Below are 19421 nucleotides of genomic sequence, written 5' to 3'. Positions count from 1 at the left end.
GGTTGAATGGTTGCTAAACAACTAACTGTGTGACCATCTCCCCTCCCACATACTATTCTTCCCTCTTTTAAGGAGCAGAGGACTATGGCTAGTTGACATGATGTCAGAATGGAAATGGTAACAGCAGCATTAGTAGCTTCCACTCTCTGAGCAGACACCAACATAGAGGTTATGTGTGTGGAGAACATGCAGTAGGAGCTATCTGCCTTATTAGCATATCCCCACTCCCGTTGGTTTGAGAACTTTGTATTTCCAGTGTTGAATTGCTCTCTAGTTTTGATCAGATGAAATAGCTACACTGGAATCCTGGAGGAAGAGCAGATTAATTGTTGATTGCATGTTGTTTTTACTGAATACTCCATAATTCAGGAAACCATACTGGGTTACCACAAAATATGCTCAGATTATATACCAAATGTAAAATTTTGGGAAGCCAAGTAGGCTCAATAAAATGCATAAAACTAATTAAATCCATAGGTAACTTTGCTACATAAAGCCACTATGAAGCTACAGTTTGGGGTAGGAACATATATAATGCTCATCACAGATTTTATATTCTGATAATAATTCGAAAAAGGCCATTGACCCTAGCAACATTTTATGAGAGAGCATGATTTCTCTTTTAGGCAATATTGTGTAAAACAAAGCAATTAAGGCAATTGGATACATTTTATTATAAGGCATAAACTTGTCCAGTGATATTTAACAGAGCTGTGGCAGTAATCGGAGATATATAATTGCCTCATCCTAATATGCATATATATATATATATATATATATATATATATATATGTATTTCCAAGTAGCGCCAGAAAGAGTGAAGCGGCTGGGCCAAACCCGAAAGGACACTCAGCTGTGGATGTGTCTGGTGGTGAAAAGAAAATCCGATGCTGTAAAGAACAATATTGTTTAGGAACCTGGAATGTCAGATCAATGAATCAAGGTAAGCTGGAGGTGGTCAAACATGAGATGGCAAGATTGATCATCGATATCTTGGGAATCAGCGAACTAAAATGGACAGGCATGGGCGAATTTAATTCAGGTGACCATCATATCTACTACTGTGGGCAAGAATCCCTTAGAAGAAATGGAGTAGCACTCATAGTCAACAAAAGGGTGGGAAAAGCAGTACTGGGGTACAATCTTAAAAATGATAGAATGATCTCAGTACGAATCCAAGGCAAACCATTCAACATCACAGTAATTCAAGTCTATGCCCCAACCACTGAGGCCGAAGAAGCTGAGGTTGATCGGTTCTATGAAGACCTACAACACCTTCTAGAACTAACACCAAAAAAAGATGTCCTCTTCATCATAGGGGATTGGAATGCTAAAGTAGGAAGTCAAGAAATCACCGGGATAACAGGCAGGCATGGCCTTGGTGCACAAAATGAAGCAGGACAAAAGCTAATAGAGTTTTGCCAAGAGAACATGCTGATCATAGCAAACACTCTTTTCCAGAAGCACAAGAGGCGACTCTACACATGGACGTCACCAGATGGTCAATATCGAAATCAGATTGATTATGTCCTTTGCAGCCAAAGATGGAGAAGCTCCATACAGTCAGTAAAAACAAGACCTGGAGCTGACTGTGGCTCAGATCATGAGCTGCTTCTTGCAAAATTTCGTCTTAAACTGAAGAACGTCGGGAAAACCACTAAACCGTTCAGGTATGACCTAAATCATATCCCTGATGAATATACAGTGGAGGTGAGGAATAGATTTCAGGGATTAGACCTGATAGACAGAGTGCCTGAGGAACTATGGACGGAGGTCCGTAACATTGTTCAGGAGGCAGCAACGAAATCCATCCCAAAGAAAAAGAAATGCAAGAAAGCAAAGTGGCTGTCTGATGAGGCTTTACAAGTAGCTCACGAAAGAAGGGAAGCGAAAAGCAAGGGAGAAAGGGGAAGATATACCCAACTGAACGCAGAGTTCCAGAGAATAGCAAGGAGAGACAAGAAGGCCTTCTTAAATGAACAATGAAAAGAAATCGAGGAAAACAACAGAATGGGAAAGACTAGAGATCGCTTCAAGAAAATTGGAGATCTCAAGGGAACGTTTTGTGCAAAGACGGGCATGATAAAGGACAAAGAAGGCAGGGACCTAACAGAAGCAGATGAGATTAAGAAGAGGTGGCAAGAATACACAGAAGAACTATACAGGAAAGATCTGAATGTCCCTGATAGCCATGATAGTGCGGTCACTGAACTTGAGCCGGACATCCTAGAGAGTGAAGTCAAGTGGGCCTTAGGAAGCATTAGTAACAACAAAGCTAGCGGAGATGACAGTATTCCAGCCGAGCTATTTAAAATCCTAAAAGATGATGCTGTTAAAGTGCTGCATTCAATATGTCAACAAATCTGGAACACTCAACAGTGGCCACAAGACTGGAAAAGGTCAGTTTACATTCCAATTCCAAAGAAGGGCAATGCCAAAGAGTGTTCAAACTACCGCACAATTGCGCTCATTTCACATGCCAGCAAGGTGATGCTCAAAATCCTACAAGCTAGGCTTCAGCAGTATGCGAACCGAGAACTACCGGAAGTACAAGCTGGGTTTAGAAGAGGCAGAGGAACTAAGATCAAATCGCCAACATTCGCTGCATCATGGAGAAAGCAAGAGAATTCCAGAAAAACGTCTATTTCTGCTTCATTGACTACGCTAAAGCCTTTGATTGTGTGGATCACAACAAACTGTGGCAAATTCTTAAAGTGATGGGAGTACCAGACCACCTTACCTGTCTCCTGAGAAACCTGTACGAGGGTCAAGAAGCAACAGTAAGAACCAGACATGGAACAACCGATTGGTTCAAAATTGGGAAAGGAGTACGACAAGGCTGCATATTGTCACCCTGCTTATTTAACTTATATGCAGAGTACATCATGAGAAATGCCGGGTTGGATGAATCAGAGGTCGGAATTAAGATTGCTGGGAGAATTATCAACAACCTCCGATATGCAACGATACCACCCTAATGGCAGAAAGCGAAGAGGATCTCAAGAGCCTCTTGTTGAGGGTGAAAGAGGAGAGTGCAAAAGCTGGTTTGAAACTCAACATTAAAAAAACTAAGATCATGGCATCTGGCCCCATCACTTCCTGGCATATCGAAGGGGAAGAAATGGAAGCAGTGACAGATTTTACTTTCTTGGGCTCCAAGATCACCGCAGACGGTGACTGTAGCCATGAAATTAAAAGACGCTTGCTCCTGGGGAGGAAAGCTATGGCCAACCTAGACAGCATAGTAAGAAGCAGAGACATCACCTTGCCGACAAAGGTCCGTCTAATCAAAGCTATGGTTTTCCCAGTAGTAATGTATGGCTGTGAGAGCTGGACTATAAGGAAGGCTGAGCGCCGAAGAATTGATGCTTTCGAACTGTGGTGCTGGAGAAGACTCTTACGAGTCCCCTGGACTGCAAGGAGGTCAAATCAGTCCATCCTAAAGGAAATCAACCCTGAGTGCTCATTGGAAGGACAGATAATGAAGCTGAAGCTCCAATATTTTGGCCACCTAATGCGAAGAGAAAACTCCCTGGAAAAGACCCTGATGCTGGGAAAGACTGAAGGCAAAAGGAGAAGGGGACGGCAGAGGATGAGATGGCTAGATAGCATCACGGATGCAATGAATATGAACTTGAGCACGCTCTGGGAGAGAGCGCAGGACAGGAAGGCCTGGCGTGCTATGGTCCATGGGGTCACGAAGAGTCGGACACGACTGAACGACTGAACAACAACAACAACAAATATGCATATAAAAGTAGCTTAAATAAAGCTATCCTTAAAATCAATCTACATGAGATTTCAACCCTGTGCTGGTGAATGCCAATCTCCTAAAATATCAGCATTTCTGGAAATACTTGCTTTTCTCTTAACATACCTGATAGATTTGTCTTGGTGCATTGAAATAACTGCATTTTTAAAAAGGTTATTTTGGGGAGTAAATGAACTGTGAACAGTTTCAGAAATCTAAAATAACCATGTGTACATTAACTTCCATTAAATGCTTATATTTCCTTATGTGAGTTGTCATTGTTCAGAGCTTTTTTAGCTTCCTTTTCAAGCCACTAGTTCTGGGGTTGCTCTACTGGCTTCACTGAAGTGAATCCATAGAATATAGCTAAGTTGGATGGTTTTAAAAGGGCACAAAAATATAATTTTTGTGTTACTTGCTCTGAAAATATTATGCAGAGCTCTTAAACATGGTTGTAGTAGGCTCATCTGCACCTCACTTTTATAGACAGTTGAGGTTGCAGAGAAGTTGGCTTTTTTATTCTCCATTTAAAAGTGGCCACCAAACCCCTAATGATTTCACATGGGTGTACATCGAATATAGAAGCAAAATGTGCAACTCTGAAATGTAGGAAAATACTGAAGTCTGCCATAGGCGATATCAGCCCATAAAACTGGTGTAACATGGGATTCTACGTCAAGGGAATTTCATCAGCCTGCCTGCCTGCCTGTGCCTGTAGATTTCCATTCAGAGTGAGGACTGCCATCTAGTGTTAGTCTGAGTGAGTTTTAAAACCCCAGGAAGTACATAGTTAAGTCCCAACCTCCAGGCTCTCAGTAAAATGAACAAGACAGAAGTGCTCAGATTCTTTAGGATCTCATAAACCACCTGGAGAGGGGAGACAAGGAATTATTTATGTACTTAAAATTTACCGTAGACATCGAGCACATTCATTTTTTATTTTTTTTTGTTCTTTAATGAAGCTATTAATATTTGTTACATATAAATTATTGATGCATATTGCCATCTTCATTTTAATGGAATGATGTATCTTCCACTCTCTGTCCAGAGTAAATATTGTAAATCATATGTTTTTGAAGTAATCACAGTTTTGTTCCTCTTACAAATATTAAATGCTTATTTTTTTATTTTTTTTTGAGGAAGAGGAGCTAATGAGCCTTAAGAATAATGCTAACTTGTTTTTCCTGGAAACAAGTAGTATTTTTTTTTGCAGTTTAATCCCTTTATCTTTTTTCCTAGTAACTACATGGTTATAAAGTACAAAGGATCTGCCATCTTAGATACTGCTGTGCCGTTCTTTTCTATGAGATGATCAAGAAAGGGTTGGTCTTTGGGAGGAAATGAGCCACTGCTATGCTGAATGTAGTGGCTGAAGACTGTGGGTCTGTTCAGACACTGACTGGGTTCGTACAACATGCTAGCCCACATTCAGTGGTTGAGTGTAGGTTGTTGTTGAACCATAGGTTCTTTATTGAACCATGGGTTAGTGTGTTGTCTGAACCAAGGACGTTTCCCGCAGGGTGGCTTTTTTTTTCCGAACAAGCCACCTTGAGAACCCATGGTTTGTTGTGGTTAACAAGCCACACTGCATGGTTAACAAGCCACCCTGCATCCTCTCACACTCAACCACTGAGTGGGTTAGCATCTTGTGTGAACAACCCCGGTACCTTCTGGGGAGAAATCTCAACTTAGTAAAAGTCTCTTGGGATGCTCCCCACTCTAACTGCAGGGAGGAATTAATGTCAGATTGAGGGTGATCTATACTAACCTGACTTGTACACAGTCTCCCAGATCCAGTTTGGAGCACTAAACCAGTGGAAGCAGGCTTCCGGGAAGTATCCCTAGCTGGATGAAGAACTACATGTGGCAAAGAGTTGCTGTGTGCATTTTCTCTCTCTAATCCAGCCCCAAGGCTGCACACATGGAGTCCTTTCAAAAAGCTTAACATTCTGTCAGTCAGGTGTTCAGTAGGTAAGGTGGGGTACTGTATGACCGTATCCAATCCCATGCTCACTCCTGAATAGCTGGTTGGTAAGATTGTAGCTGATTTGAAAGGGCTCTGCTTGCACTCCTTTGGATGGAAGTAAGTATTTCTCTACCACTGCAACCAAAAACCTTCATTATTTCCCAGGACATGTTGGGTGAGAGGATAAGAAGTTGTGGGTTGTGTCCAGTGGGGTCCAGTGGAATGGCCACCGCTAGTGGAGAGGATTCCTGCTCCTCCTGCTGCAGCCTCCTGCTATGCATTGCCAGATCTGTTTTGGAGGGTTGGGCCTCCCCTGGAGCAAATTTGGAGGGTATAGGGGTTCAGGGAGGAGGGGAGCAAAGGGAAATCCCATTGTGCAAATAGAAGTCTGCTCACATGACATTGGATGTAGCCCTCTGGCATTCTAATGATTATGGTATAGCCTGCATCAGACTTACTTTCTCCCCATTAATAGGTCCAGGAGAAGGGGAAGAGTTTTGCAGTTCCTTCCTGGCAATAATATTTGAACGGGCTCCTCTGCTTTTCTATCACTCCAGCCTCCTCCATGACACCTCAATTTTTACACACATGGAATCTTCAGCCATACAATCAGTACAGTACTACTTCACTTCTTCCCAGCGACCAGGAAAACTGTACTGCATGGGTGAATTTTTGGTCAAGCAGACTGGCTATCAGACATGTGCAGAGATAGCAGTTGACCACCTCTTGGCTTATTAGAACTCAAAGGCATGGCAGGAGGTGTTGAGCTGTGCTCTTGGCACTTGACTGAGGGCTGGTTGGTGCATATGTGGTCATCACTTCAGGACAAAAATTCAGATGCTGACTTGTAGCCTTCACAAATAAAACACCACAGAACAAATTCACATCCTTTCACCTTACTACAAATGCATTCCCCACATCCCCAAATGGAAGCAGTTCACACATTCATCTGTATATCATCAAGAAAATAGATAGTGGGCGATGTACATGCATGTGTGACTCAATACTCAGATGTGTTAGAGCTACCTTCAGTGCCATTTTTCTTGGTAGAAAGGTGGGGTACAAATCAAATAAATAAAAGCATAGTCAGTGCACATTGAAACAAACCTTGCCCTATGAGTGGCTTCCATAAATACTGTCCCACCCTCACCACCTATTGTCTTCACAGTGGAGCCAACTCTCAAGGTCAAACTAAATGTTCTCTGAATCATGCATAGTATAGTGTGATATGCTTTAGTTCTGTGTAAGCACACATGGCCCCCATTTGGATCAGGACCATAGTGCTCCAGGAGGGAGGTTAATTCCCCCCCCCATCTGTTGCCCTCTGAAATTCCACCCCCACCTCCACAGGAGGTGTGAAAAAAAAATGTCTCCATTGGAGTCAATGTGTGATTAGGAAAATGTTTTGTTGTTTTTCAGTCGTTAAGTCGTGTCCGACTCTTCGTGACCCCATGGACCATAGCACGCCAGGCCTTCCTATCCTTTGCTCTCTCCCGGAGTGTGCTCAAGTTCATATTGTTCTTTACAGCATCAGACTTTCTTTTCACCACCAGACACATCCACAGCTGAGTGTCCTTTCAGCTTTGGCCCAGCCGCTTCACTCTTTCTGGCGCTACTTGGAAATTCCCTCTGCTCTTCCCCAGTAGTATATTGGACACCTTCCGACCTGAGGGGCTCATCTTCCGGCATCACATCTTTTAGCCTTGTGATACGTTCCATGGGGTTTTCTTGGCAAGAATACTGGAGTGGGTTGCCATTTCCTTCTCCAGTGGACCACATTTTGTCAGAACTCTCCGCCATGACCTGTCCGTCTTGGGTAGCCCTGCACGGCATAGCTTATGACTTCACTGAGTTACGCAAGCCCCTTCACCACAACAAGGCAGTGATCCATGAAGGGGAGGAGGATGTTTAGTTTAGCCCTTATTCCAATGTCAATTTGGGTAGTATCCAGTATTAGTCCTACTTAGAGTAGACACATTGAAATGAATGGGACTAAGTAGGACTAACATTGGATACTTCCCAAATTGATACTTTCCTTGTCACATACCCAAGGAAAGCCTAATGTCCTATAATTTGGCCTGTGCTTTAGTATTGCTTTAATTTAAATATGTGGAAGATATATCTTATCTGGTTATTGTTAATAGTCATGTTTTAATTGAGACCATGACAATCCAAACAAGGCAAAACAAAGCTTATAATGATTGCTACTTGTTTACTTCAAAGAAATTGAGAGTTTGGGAGAGGGAGGAAATTGGACACACACACACCTTTCGATTTATTCAAGAAAAGAATTGGTTGTTTCCATTTAATTAACCTTTGGTTTATCTCCATTGTGGGCTGATACGTTTTTTCACAACAGAGGAAGCATTTGTCCTTTTAATTAGCCTTTGCTCAGAGCAATCACATCCACAGTTGTTGGATGTCATTCTATAAACATCTCAACCAAACTACCAGCCACAAAATATGTTAAAAGTATTTTCTATATATCTTCTCATATTATGGAACTGACTCTTTCCTTTCATGGGTGTGAGCTTTGATCAGATCATCCAAATGTTGCCAGTTTTTCTTTGCATGCCTCCTGTGACATGTGCTCTCAGTCATTCCACTTCTGTGTTTTTTAAAGAAGAAAAGCAAAAACCCGATTGACCACCGCTCTGTTGCATTTTATTGTCTTTCTTTCACACACTCACATCTAGCATTTCCTCTTGGGATTTGCTATTGCTGGTATTTAAATATTTCTGTTTCGTGGATGTGTGTAGTGAAGTTCCTAGATGAAAGAAAATTTTATTCCTTCCTGATACGTGGAGTGATGATGCTGTATATAATTCCTGCTACTGAAAAGGAAGCAAAAAGACAGTGCAAACACTGTCATGCCTAGCAATTCTTCAAGCCAGTTTCTCCCCCTTTCCTTTTCAGAATGTGGAATAGACAGTTAAATTGCTATAATCGGCAATATGCTATGGGCAAATAAAACTGTTATTATGGAAACCAAAATAGCCTTTGCTCAGTGATAGAATTCCCCCCCCCCCCGCCCTGCTTTTTATTACCTTTGTATTGTTTCGAACTTTAGGTGAAAAAATACTGGACTGACAAGCAATGCAAGTGGCAGGAACTAGAAGCAAAAGATCTACTGCGTTTGACAGAATATAAGAAATTAATGGCTGAACAAGTAATTAAAGATAAAGAAAGGTAAAGCTACAAAAAGAGAGAAATCATCATGATGTGGTTTATTGTATCATAGTTGAAGTGAAAATTTAAAAGCCCTCTTTTTTACTTTTTACTTTTTTAATTTTAAAACTCATTTTTATTTAGCATAGATCTCAGAAATAAATATATTTAGGGTGAAATCCTGTACATCAGAGAAAGTCAACCTGGTGCCAACCATATAGTTTGGGCTAAAACTCCCATAATCCCTTACCACTGGCTATGCTGGCTGGAGCTGATGGGAGTTGAAGTCCAGAACTTCTGAAGCTGAACTCAGTGGGGCTTCTGAGTAGACATGCATAGGACTATATGCTGTTAGTGGTTCACTTTGGTCCATTTATGTTCTTTTTCCATTCATACCACTGATACCACATTCCACATTCCACATTCATAACTGATGAGAACTAAGAAACTTCAGCAGTTGGTCTTACATAGGAGAGAAGTTTGTGTGAAGTAAATAACCACCACACATCTTCTCCTTGCAGCTATTTAGATTTAAACTGTTTTTCATGCCCTCGTATGAACATATGAGCCTTTACTGAGTCAGGTCATTGCTCTGTCTAGCCCAGTGCAATGTACTGTGACTAGCAGTAGCGCTTTCCAGGGTCACAAGCAGAAATCTTTCCTTTGCTATGACTATCCTTTGCCTTCTGGCTCACAACATTCAACATCTTCAAATGTTTGAAGGACAGTAAGCTTGTGTACACCAGGTGCTGGGGAACATGGGCAGGAGGGTGCTGTTGCACATGTGTCCTGGTTGTGGGTTCCTGGTCGATACTGGTTGGCCACTGTGTGAACAGAATGCTGGACTAGATGGTTCCTTGGTTTGATCCAGCATGCCTCTTCTTGTGTTCTTATGACTGTCATGTAGATGATGGAACAGGTTTTTTTTTTTCCTGTTGTTCCAGAGGGTAGGATCCAAACCAGTAGGTTCAAATGACAAGAAAAGGGTATCGACAAAACATTAGGAAGATGTCCTAATGGAGCTGTTTGGCAGTGGGGCAGATTGCCTCGAAAGCTGGTGGACTCTCCTTCATAAGAGGTTTTTAAACAGAGGCTTAAAAATCCACATATCAGAGAAGCTGTAGCAGAGAGGATTTCCAGCATCAGCAGGACATTGGAATAAATGACCTTTGAGACTGACCTTCCAACTCTATGATTCTATTATTTTAGGCTGAATAGAGAAGACCAGCTTTCAAATTCTGTCCACTTCCATTCAAGCAAAGGATACCCTCCAGCCTTCCTGTGGCTTTGATAAGGCAGCCTTGTTACTTTTCTGTAGCTCTCTTTGTATTGCTATTCTAGCAGCAAACAAGGGAAATTAAGGGCACACTGGGCGTTGTAGGACATCTTTCTGTCTAAATGTGCATAGGATTGTACCCTAAATGTATCTATTTAGACAGCAGTACAAGGTAATAACACCCAACTTTCCTCTGCCCCATGTTACTATGCTCCTTGTTACAGAGAGAATTTACCCCTTCTTTAGAACATGCCTCCTGTCTTTTCATCACTGCAGCTGTCAATCCATTTGGGGATTGAGAGTCCTAGCTGAAGATTTTGCCGAAGGCTAGTCAAGGTCAGGCACACTGACTAAATGTTTTCAGTGGTGATGATCAAAACTCAGAGCCACAGTGATGACAACAGGACTGGTTCAGATGTCTTGGTGGGAAAGGATTTCTTCTGTAATACTTTCAGTTGAGTTAACTATTTCCCTGAGGATGCAAGGTTCAAAAGCCTCAGGCTGAAATGAATCTCTGAGAATTAATGTCCTTGATGCATAAAAACATGTTAAGTGGCTATAAATTAAGCAGGTTGCAATGAATATTTGAGACATAAACAGTGTTTAAATGCCGTGCTTTCTTTTCCTTGCAAAGCAAGATAGGTAGCCAGCCTTCATTAGTTTCAACCACACCCAAGTTTCGTAACATTCCCCCAACTTATTTTCGGCCATTGCCCCATGCCTATTTTTTTTTAAGTTCTTTTGAAGATGTATACCTTGATTTTCAATCAAATGATTCTCAAGATGGCTTACAAGCAACAGGTTATAATACAAAAGGACCCAACTGTTGTGCTCACTCATGCTCTCAGTCTCTCTCTCTCTCTCTCTCTCACACACACGCTCACACACACACGCTCACACACTCCAGCACCACTTGATCCCCTGGCTGGTGGTAGAGGCCAGAGTGTGTGTCCTTTCTGCTCTCCAGTCCCATAGCTACTTTTCTCTTTTCTTTAGTACCACATAGCCTACCAATGTGCTTGTCTTCTACTTCACAATCCTGCTGTGGAGTGGAGAAACTCCTACTGGTTCTTGGTTGCTGAAGTTTGGTTTCCAGTCTAAGTGAGCTCTCTCCCACTCCTCCCCAGCTACTCTGCTTGGGTGGTTGACACCAATAATTCTCTGCGTTCACAGGTGCTTTGAATGAGATTTGTTGCCTCACCTGGTGGAAATGCATATAAAAATACAAGACTTCTGTACAGCAAATGCATTTTACTCAGCTTCATTCTCGAGTCATTTTACACATTAATGTCAATTTGCCCTTTTTCATATGTTTTCTTTTAAAATCTCTGACATCTTCCCTTTTTCTTTTGAATCCTTCATTCCATTTATTTTTCCTTCCTTTTAAAAAAAAAAAAGGCTCCGGATTTGATCCACTTTTCCCCCAGCAAATCACTTGTAGTTCTTTTGAGCTCCAAACAAGAACTACGTTGAAACTTCAGGGCAACTTATCTTCATTGATCTGACTTTGAGCTCCATTTATTATATAACCTCTACTCTGAGGCATCAGTTCTGCTTAAAGCATTCACTTATCATACCATATCCCAACTAACATGGAAGGCACACATTTCCATGATCTGATGACTGGTTGATCAATGACGCCATATTCATATTCTGAGGGTCAGATGAGAGATGAGGTTGTGAATTCCACACTTGGTTTTGAGATCTACAATACCTATATAAGCTCTTCACAAACACACACGACTTACCACTTCTGTGGATTTGACCCAGTGCAATGCACTTCCAGGCAATGCCGCCTGGTGCCCGCTGAGCTGGGCAGCTAATAGGGCAGGGCAGCTAACAGTAGGTGGAGCCAGGGGGTCACAGAAGGTGAGCCAAGGCAGCAGCCCATTGCACAGAAAAGGGAAACTGAGGCAAATTAGCCCTGAGATTATGCCACAACACAGGTGGTTGGAAGAGGGGGGAGATATGCTTAGTAATGCACAAAAGTAGTCTTTTGAATCTAGAGCAGCAGCAAACCCCTTGCACAGAAAAGGGAAACAGAGGCAAATTAACTTTGAGAGTAGGTCTGCAACACAGGGGAGAGGTGCGCAGCAATGCACAAAAGCAGTCTCCTGAATCCAGAGCAGCAGCAAACCCATTGCACAGAAAATAGAAACTGAGACCAGATAGCTTCAAAATCATACCTACAAAGCAGATTGACAAGTGGAGGGTGGGGGGACAAAAATTGAAAAAATAAGGATGGAAATAGCGAGAGATTGGAGGCTCCTGGGACAGCCCACACACCCATGATCGCTTCCACACCACCATGATGGTAGCTTAAAAAACAAACAGAAAATAGTGAGAGAAAAATAATATTTTTTAAGATAAGCAACCCAACTCACAACTGCACCCCCCACTCTATTACATGCCCTCAGATCTCCAGTTTGTTTTTGTTTATTAAGATTAAAACAATAATAATAAACAATTAAAAATACCAAAGTGCTTCCAGGGTCCTCCCCACACTCCCCAGCACAATTCACATGCGGGGGGGGGGGAGTTTGCCTCACAAAGGAAGTTGCTTCTGCTTCTCCTCCCTACAGGAAGGATAAACACAGGAAGGATAAACACAGAAACAACCATGTACACCAGGGCTGCAGAACAGCCCAAGAGCTGAATTCCATTTCGAAGAAGTTCTTGGGGGCCACATTCCAACGGTGGGCGGTGGAATGGGGAGAGTCTGCAGAAAAGCCAGGAAACCACCAAAGGGAGAGATTCTGGACCCCTGATGTATACTGATTGTCTGCAGCTATCTTGACAGGTCATGCTGTACACAAATACCTGGCTCTGGGGGAACTAAGTTGGACGGTATTGGGAAATCTGGCAGAGCATCCCTGAGGACCAATCTGCATTCCCTGCTGCCTTCCTAGGGAAATGCATTAGCAATTGAGATTCATTAGCAATGTCTTAGCCAGCCCAGATGAAGGAAGGAAAATGGGATCAGAGCAAGCACATACACTCAGAAGCACCCGCTATGCCTACCCCAACCAGCACTGATGGTGACTGGGAAGAGATTGCACAATGAATGAATGACTTGCTCTACAGGGAGAATGGCAGCAAGGTACCGCCTCCCCCCCCACCCGCCTGTAAAGGGAAACGCCCCTGTTTTCAGGTTTCTGAGGAATGTGCAGGTACCCATAATGTTTAAACATGAAACCTTGTTTGAAGATACAATTAGACCTTTGTAGGAGATTGTCTGGGGAGTTTGTAGAATTCTCTGGAAATTGTAAAGGAAATAAAGGCTATCTGTAAGGAAAGTTTAGGTCTCCTGGAAACAACCCATTTTTATCAATTGCACCAAAAGTACATTTGTATGAAAATATAAGCAGAGAGGTAACTTGCCATTTTGAAACTCCATCACAGATGTTAGAAAGGTGAGATTCCATTATGAGGTTTTACTCTCTTTTTACCCATAAGCCTCACTTGTAGGCTAAAGACAAAACAAGGACGTGTCAAGCATTGTCTCTGAGCAAAGATTTAATATTACAAGGTCACATTAAAGTAGCTGAAGAGTACTCCATCCTGTCAGCAGTTAATGGCTTCAATGATACATGTGAGTAACTACAGATTGGTGGGATAAAGAAAACCAGGAATTATCCTTGTGGAGGCTGGATCCTTGTTAAGAAGGACTATTATTATTGTTATTGTTATTTAATGCATTTATACCCCTTTTTTGCCAAGGCACCCAAGGCATTTTACAATTTTAAAGTACTAAAACAAGCAAATGCTACAAAAAGTAGAACAGATTGAAGGTCTCTTCAGGAGCTGATGGCACAGCTTCCTGGCCTGGGTTTCTTCATTTCTGCCTTCCCTCAGGGCGCTGAGGCCTTAAGTAGCCCCATAAAAGGTCTGGGAAGGGCTGCCTCATCAGTTCTCTCAGGCCAGCTGGTGGTCCCTTCAGTAGCTAATGACACAAACTTCCTGGCCTGGGCTTACTTGTATTGTATTCAGGGAAGGCAGGATCCAGGTCAGCCTGAAATCATCAATTATTTGGCCCATACTTTAAAAAAAAACACCTCCACATTATATTGTCTACAAACTTCCTAGCCAGCTGGTGACTTCTTCCAAGCCTTTCCTTTTGGGGGAAGGCTAGTGAGTGGACACCTTCCAATGTCTGGTGTTCCCAAGTACCATCCATTTTCTAAACTTTCCAGTGTGGTTATTGATCTGGCCATGAAACTGTGACTGCATGTGTGGCCTTGGGCAACTATCTTCACCTTGAGATTAATAGGGGCAATGACAGCCCACTGATCCTGTTCAATCTTTCTGGCATCTTCAATTATATTGATCACGAAGTGTTGACAATTCAACTGCAAGGCCTGGCAAGCACTCATAGGACTGCTCTAGAGTGGTTCTGCTCATTTCTTCCAGGAACGTCATGGAGGGTGGTAATGGATGACATCTCATTTTCCTCGTGGGACCTCCCCTACGGAGTCTCACAACTCCAGTCTTGCCTTCTCTCTGATGCTCCTAGACTAGCTTTCAGGGTAATCAGTATGCTGATAACACCCAGTTCTGCTTTGCAATTTCATCCAAATCCAGTCCTGCAGTGTCTAGCAGTACTGGGGAATAGGATGTAGCTAAACCATTGAAGTTGCACTCTGAAAAAGGTGGAGGTACTGCTGATCAGAAGATCCCTAATCTGGAGGACTAATTTACACTGTATTTTTGAATGGGTAGAAACAGAGAGCCAGTGTGGTGCAGTGGTTAGAGTGTTGGACTGGGACAGGGGAGACACGGGTTCTAGTCCCCACTCTGCCATGAAGCTCACTGGGAGACTTTGGGCCAGTCATTGACTCTCACAACCTTGTGAGGTAGCCTAACCTAACCTGTGAGGTAGAGAGGAGGAGGATCATGTAAGCCACCTTGTGTTCCTTGGAAGAAAAGGTGGGATATAAATGAGGTTGTGGATATTAACACCCTGATCCTAGAGAGTGAAATCAAGTGGGCCTTAGGAAGCATTACTAACAACAAAGCTATCGGAGATGACAGTATTCCAGCTGAGCTATTTAAAATCCTAAAAGATGATGCTGTTAAAGTGCTGCACTCAATATGCCAACCAATTTGGAACACTCAACAGTGGCCACAAGACTGGAAAAGGTCAGTTTACATTCCAATTCCAAAGAAGGGCAACGCCAAAGAGTGTTCAAACTACTGTACAATTGCGCTCGTTTCACATGCCAGCAAGGTTATGCTCAAAATCCTACAAGCTAGGCTTCAGCAGCATGTGAACCGAGAACTACCGGAAGTACAAGCTGGGTTTCGAAGAGGCTGAGGAGCTAGAGATCAAATCGCCAACATTCGCTGGATCATGGAGAAAGCAAGAGAATTCCAGAAAAACGTCTATTTCTGCTTCATTGACTATGCTAAAGCCTTCGATTGTGTGGATCACAACAAACTGTGGCAAATTCTTAAAGAGATGGGAGTACCAGACCACCGTACCTGTCTCCTGAGAAACCTGTACGAGGGACAAGAAGCAACAGTAAGAACCGGACATGGAACAACCGATTGGTTCAAAATTGGGAAAGGAGTACGACAAGGCTGTATATTGTTGCCCTGCTTATTTCATTTATATGCAGAGTACATCATGAGAAACGCCGGGTTGGATGAATCAGAGGTCGGAATTAAGATTGCTGGGAGAATTATCAACAACCTCCGATATGCAGACGATACCACCCTAATGGCAGAAAGCGAAGAGGATCTAAAGAGCCTCTTGTTGAGGGTGAAAGTGGAGAGTGCAAAAGCTGGTTTGAAACTCAACATTAAAAAAACGATCATGGCATCTGGCCCCATCACTTCCTGGCATATAGAAGGGGAAGAAATGGAAGCAGTGACAGATTTTATTTTCTTGGGCTCCAAGATCACCGCAGACGGTGACTGTAGCCATGAAATTAAAAGACGCTTGCTCCTTGGGAGGAAAGCTGTGGCAAACCTAGACAGCATAGTAAGAAGCAGAGACATCACCTTGCCAACAAAGATTCGTATAATCAAAGCTATGGTTTTCCCAGTAGCAACATATGGCTGTGAGAGCTGGACTATAAGGAAGGCTGAGCGCCAAAGAATTGATGCCTTTGAACGGTGGTGCTGGAGAAGACTCTTACGAGTCCCCTGGAATGCAAGAAGGTCAAATCAGTCAATCCTAAAGGAAATCAACCCTGGCTGCTCATTGGAAGGACAGATCCTGAAGCTGAAGCTCAAATATTTTGGCCACCTAATGTGAAGAGAAAACTCCCTGGAAAAGACCCCGATGCTGGGAAAGATGGAAGGCAAAAGGAGAAGGGGACGGCAGAGGATGAGATGGCTAGATAGCATCACCAATGCAATGAATATGAACTTGAGCACACTCCGGGAGAGAGTGGAGGACAGGAAGGCCTGGCGTGCTATGGTCCATGGGGTCATGAAGAGTCGGACACGACTTAACGACTGAACAACAACAACTTGCTTCAGAATCTGAATATGGCGAAGTGTCCTGTCCCCTGTGTCTGGGAGAGTTCTCTAGCCAAAGAAATTCAAAGTGTCATTTAATGCTGTAGCTTATATTATCACATCAAGCTTCAGTCTTCTGGGCCCCATCTATATGGCACCACTTTGACACACACACACACCCATCGCAACTACGCAGTAATGAGGCTTCAAATCAGCATGCCCTGTGATACACTTGCGATGTACTGTGCACTTCCCTTGCAGACTCACTGTGCCCTTTCTTTGCCATTTTAATGAAATGCACAGTTGTGCAGTCCCGTGAGTGTGGTGATGCGACACTTCAGTAGCTGTTTTGTATTTGAGGGGATCTGCTGTGTCTTTCCATCCCTTTTTAGGTAAAAAGTGGGTGTTTTGTGCTCCTTCATTTCCACACTGTCAGTTGGACAGTTCCCCAGCCCGAGACTCTCGCAATGGTTCACACTCACAAGTGCTACGTGCCTAGCCATTGCTCTGAAATGGTGGCTGGAGCGATGTTGGTCCTCCCCCAAGACCCCCCCCCCCGGCCCTTGGGTACTGAGTCCAGAACTGTTGTGAAGATACGAAGCTGCAAAACTGTGCAAAAGTGTGATTAAATAGATGAAAACGCCCCTCTGTGCCTCTGTAACTGTGCAGCTGTGAAGGGATGGGGGAGTAAAGGGACACAGAGTGATGCAGGCACTACGCATGCCCACAACACGCCCCCTGCAAAATGTGAAGTCGGTTCGGGGAAGGAACAGACGGCCCGCAACTGCAGGGAAGCCCGCAGCAAACCCAAAAAATCTCAGTAAAATGACTCCTTGGAACTCCATTTTCTGGGCAAAAACCACAGATGGCTGCGAAGTCACGACTGTGTCATCTACCATGAGGGACCACGACTCGCCCCCACCCCGGAATGAAAGCCCTGATGTCTGAACTTGGCAACCGTTCTTAAAAAACTAAAGCAACTGAGATGACAAAGCCATAAACAGGCTCTATTGACTACAGTGCTAAGTAATCTCATGTATTGCTTCGAGGAGACTGCAGGCTTATATTAGTAGGGTATTTTTCAATAGCTAGTGTTTAAAGAATTGAACCATAATAGGCAGAAGCAGAGCCTGAACTCAGCAGCAGCTGGTGAGGTGATGCACTGGGATGTAAGAGACAGGAAGAAGCCACCATTGCTGCTGAGTGGTGTGGAACAGGGGCCTCATACTCGGATGTTAGAGTGGCACCAACATTGGTTTGTTTGGGGCACAATTATTTTTGGCTAGGCCTTTTGATTAACAGTTGGGCCTATGTATCAGAGTGGGATAGCTGAAGGCCAGTATATATTGAATTTGAGACTGACTGGCTTTGTGTATTTTATTGTATATGTATTGTTGTATGTTATGGCTGCCCAGAGATTGTATTATGATGAAGGGTAGGATTTTTATTTTTATTTTAAACTTTAAGTACTTATTGGAGCTAGAAGGCAGCAGTGAAGGCTGATATCATTGCCCACGCTGGGCGCTCTTACCCAGACAGCTGCTACACACTTACGTGGTGCTAGCTCTAGCAGCCATCCACCTCACCACGTCTTGTGTCTCTCACAATTAAAGGTGTCAGATCTCCCTCTCCAATCGTCACTGTTCAGTGGCAGCAGCTTCTTTCTGTCTCTTACTTCTGCATTGGACACCACCGGCTGAATGGGAACTTATCCTGTCATTGGCTGAGCTGCTACGGAAGCCGACAGTGTGTCAGTGTTTGTACACTTGCAATTTGATTCATACTGGGGTATCAGCTCTTACAATGAGCATCTCTGTATTAAGCAACACCACCCCCACCCCAGAACCCTTACCAAGCTTTCTTCTTCTGGAGTCTTTCCGGGTTTACAGTGGACTCCTTTAGATGGCGAATACGTGATTTGGAATTGAAAACTTCCCTCCTCGGCAATGGTCTATATGTTCAATGAACCAGAATCTAGTGGCTGAATTATAGCGCAAGGGCAGCATTTCACACTGCCGATATGGTGCCACTAAGGTTTATTGCAGCTTATCTCTGATCTTTTTGAAAGCGGGATAAAGCGGGAAAAGCATGAGAGATATCCTGGAGGTTGACAATGTTGTGTAAAGGACCCACAAACTTCTGTGAGTGGCCAATCACAAGTGTGCAGTAAAAGCCTCATGTAGAAATGCGCCAAGTTTCTGTTTTCCGATTTTCGAATGTTTTCTTATTTAAAGTTCCAGCTTCCTTAGACCCTTTGGTGTCTCCATTTTTGTGACGCTCATAGAATCAAGTCTGAAAATGTCCAAAGTTAAAGTAAGAATATTCCCCATGTGAAACAGGTTATTGGGATTTTTGAAGTCCATTGGTGCTATCAAATGAAAATGGTAAAATATGCTATGGTTAGTGGTGGTGAAGGATTATATGAGGTGTAACATATTTTGTATAAACGGTGTTGCTGTATTTTCTCAGAGCCAGAATTAGTCCCAGCTGGGCTTAAGTACGGCTTTTTCCAATGTGCGTCTGCCCTAAAAAGGCAACTATGTATGTAGTTGATGTTGGGATGGTAGTTGAAGGGAAAGGATTCCTTTGGAAAATTCTCACAAAAGCACACTGTGTATGTAATAGACTGTTAAAGGGCAGTAGGGTTAAGTCATGAGCAAAGTAATAAGATGGGGAGAGCAAGTATAGCTACTCCAGAATGACAGGGTGAGTTCTCATTCAGCCTTATCTGTTTCCCTATTGATACTCCTCAACGTAGCTTGTGAACTATTGAAGTCGTTGGTTTATTAAGTTGG

At 43.1% G+C, this 19421-nt stretch overlaps 1 protein-coding gene across 1 annotated transcript in view; it reads left to right on the top strand.

Annotated features, from left to right (window-relative positions):
- Positions 1–19421, top strand: part of CCDC148 (coiled-coil domain containing 148) — a 147601-nt gene that overhangs the window by 114865 nt on the left and 13315 nt on the right. Inside the window, exon 12 of the mRNA XM_084829666.1 lies at positions 8788–8906. Coding sequence (XP_084685792.1) covers positions 8788–8906 — 119 coding nt within the window. The remainder of the gene's footprint in view (positions 1–8787; positions 8907–19421) is intronic.

This window comes from Heloderma suspectum, chromosome 1, assembly GCF_057233095.1.
Source record: "Heloderma suspectum isolate Gila_16-S chromosome 1, 16-S_ref, whole genome shotgun sequence".
Taxonomy (NCBI): Eukaryota; Metazoa; Chordata; class Lepidosauria; order Squamata; family Helodermatidae; genus Heloderma; species Heloderma suspectum.
Note: the sequence above shows the minus strand (reverse complement) of the source record. Positions and strands in the feature narration are given on the sequence as shown.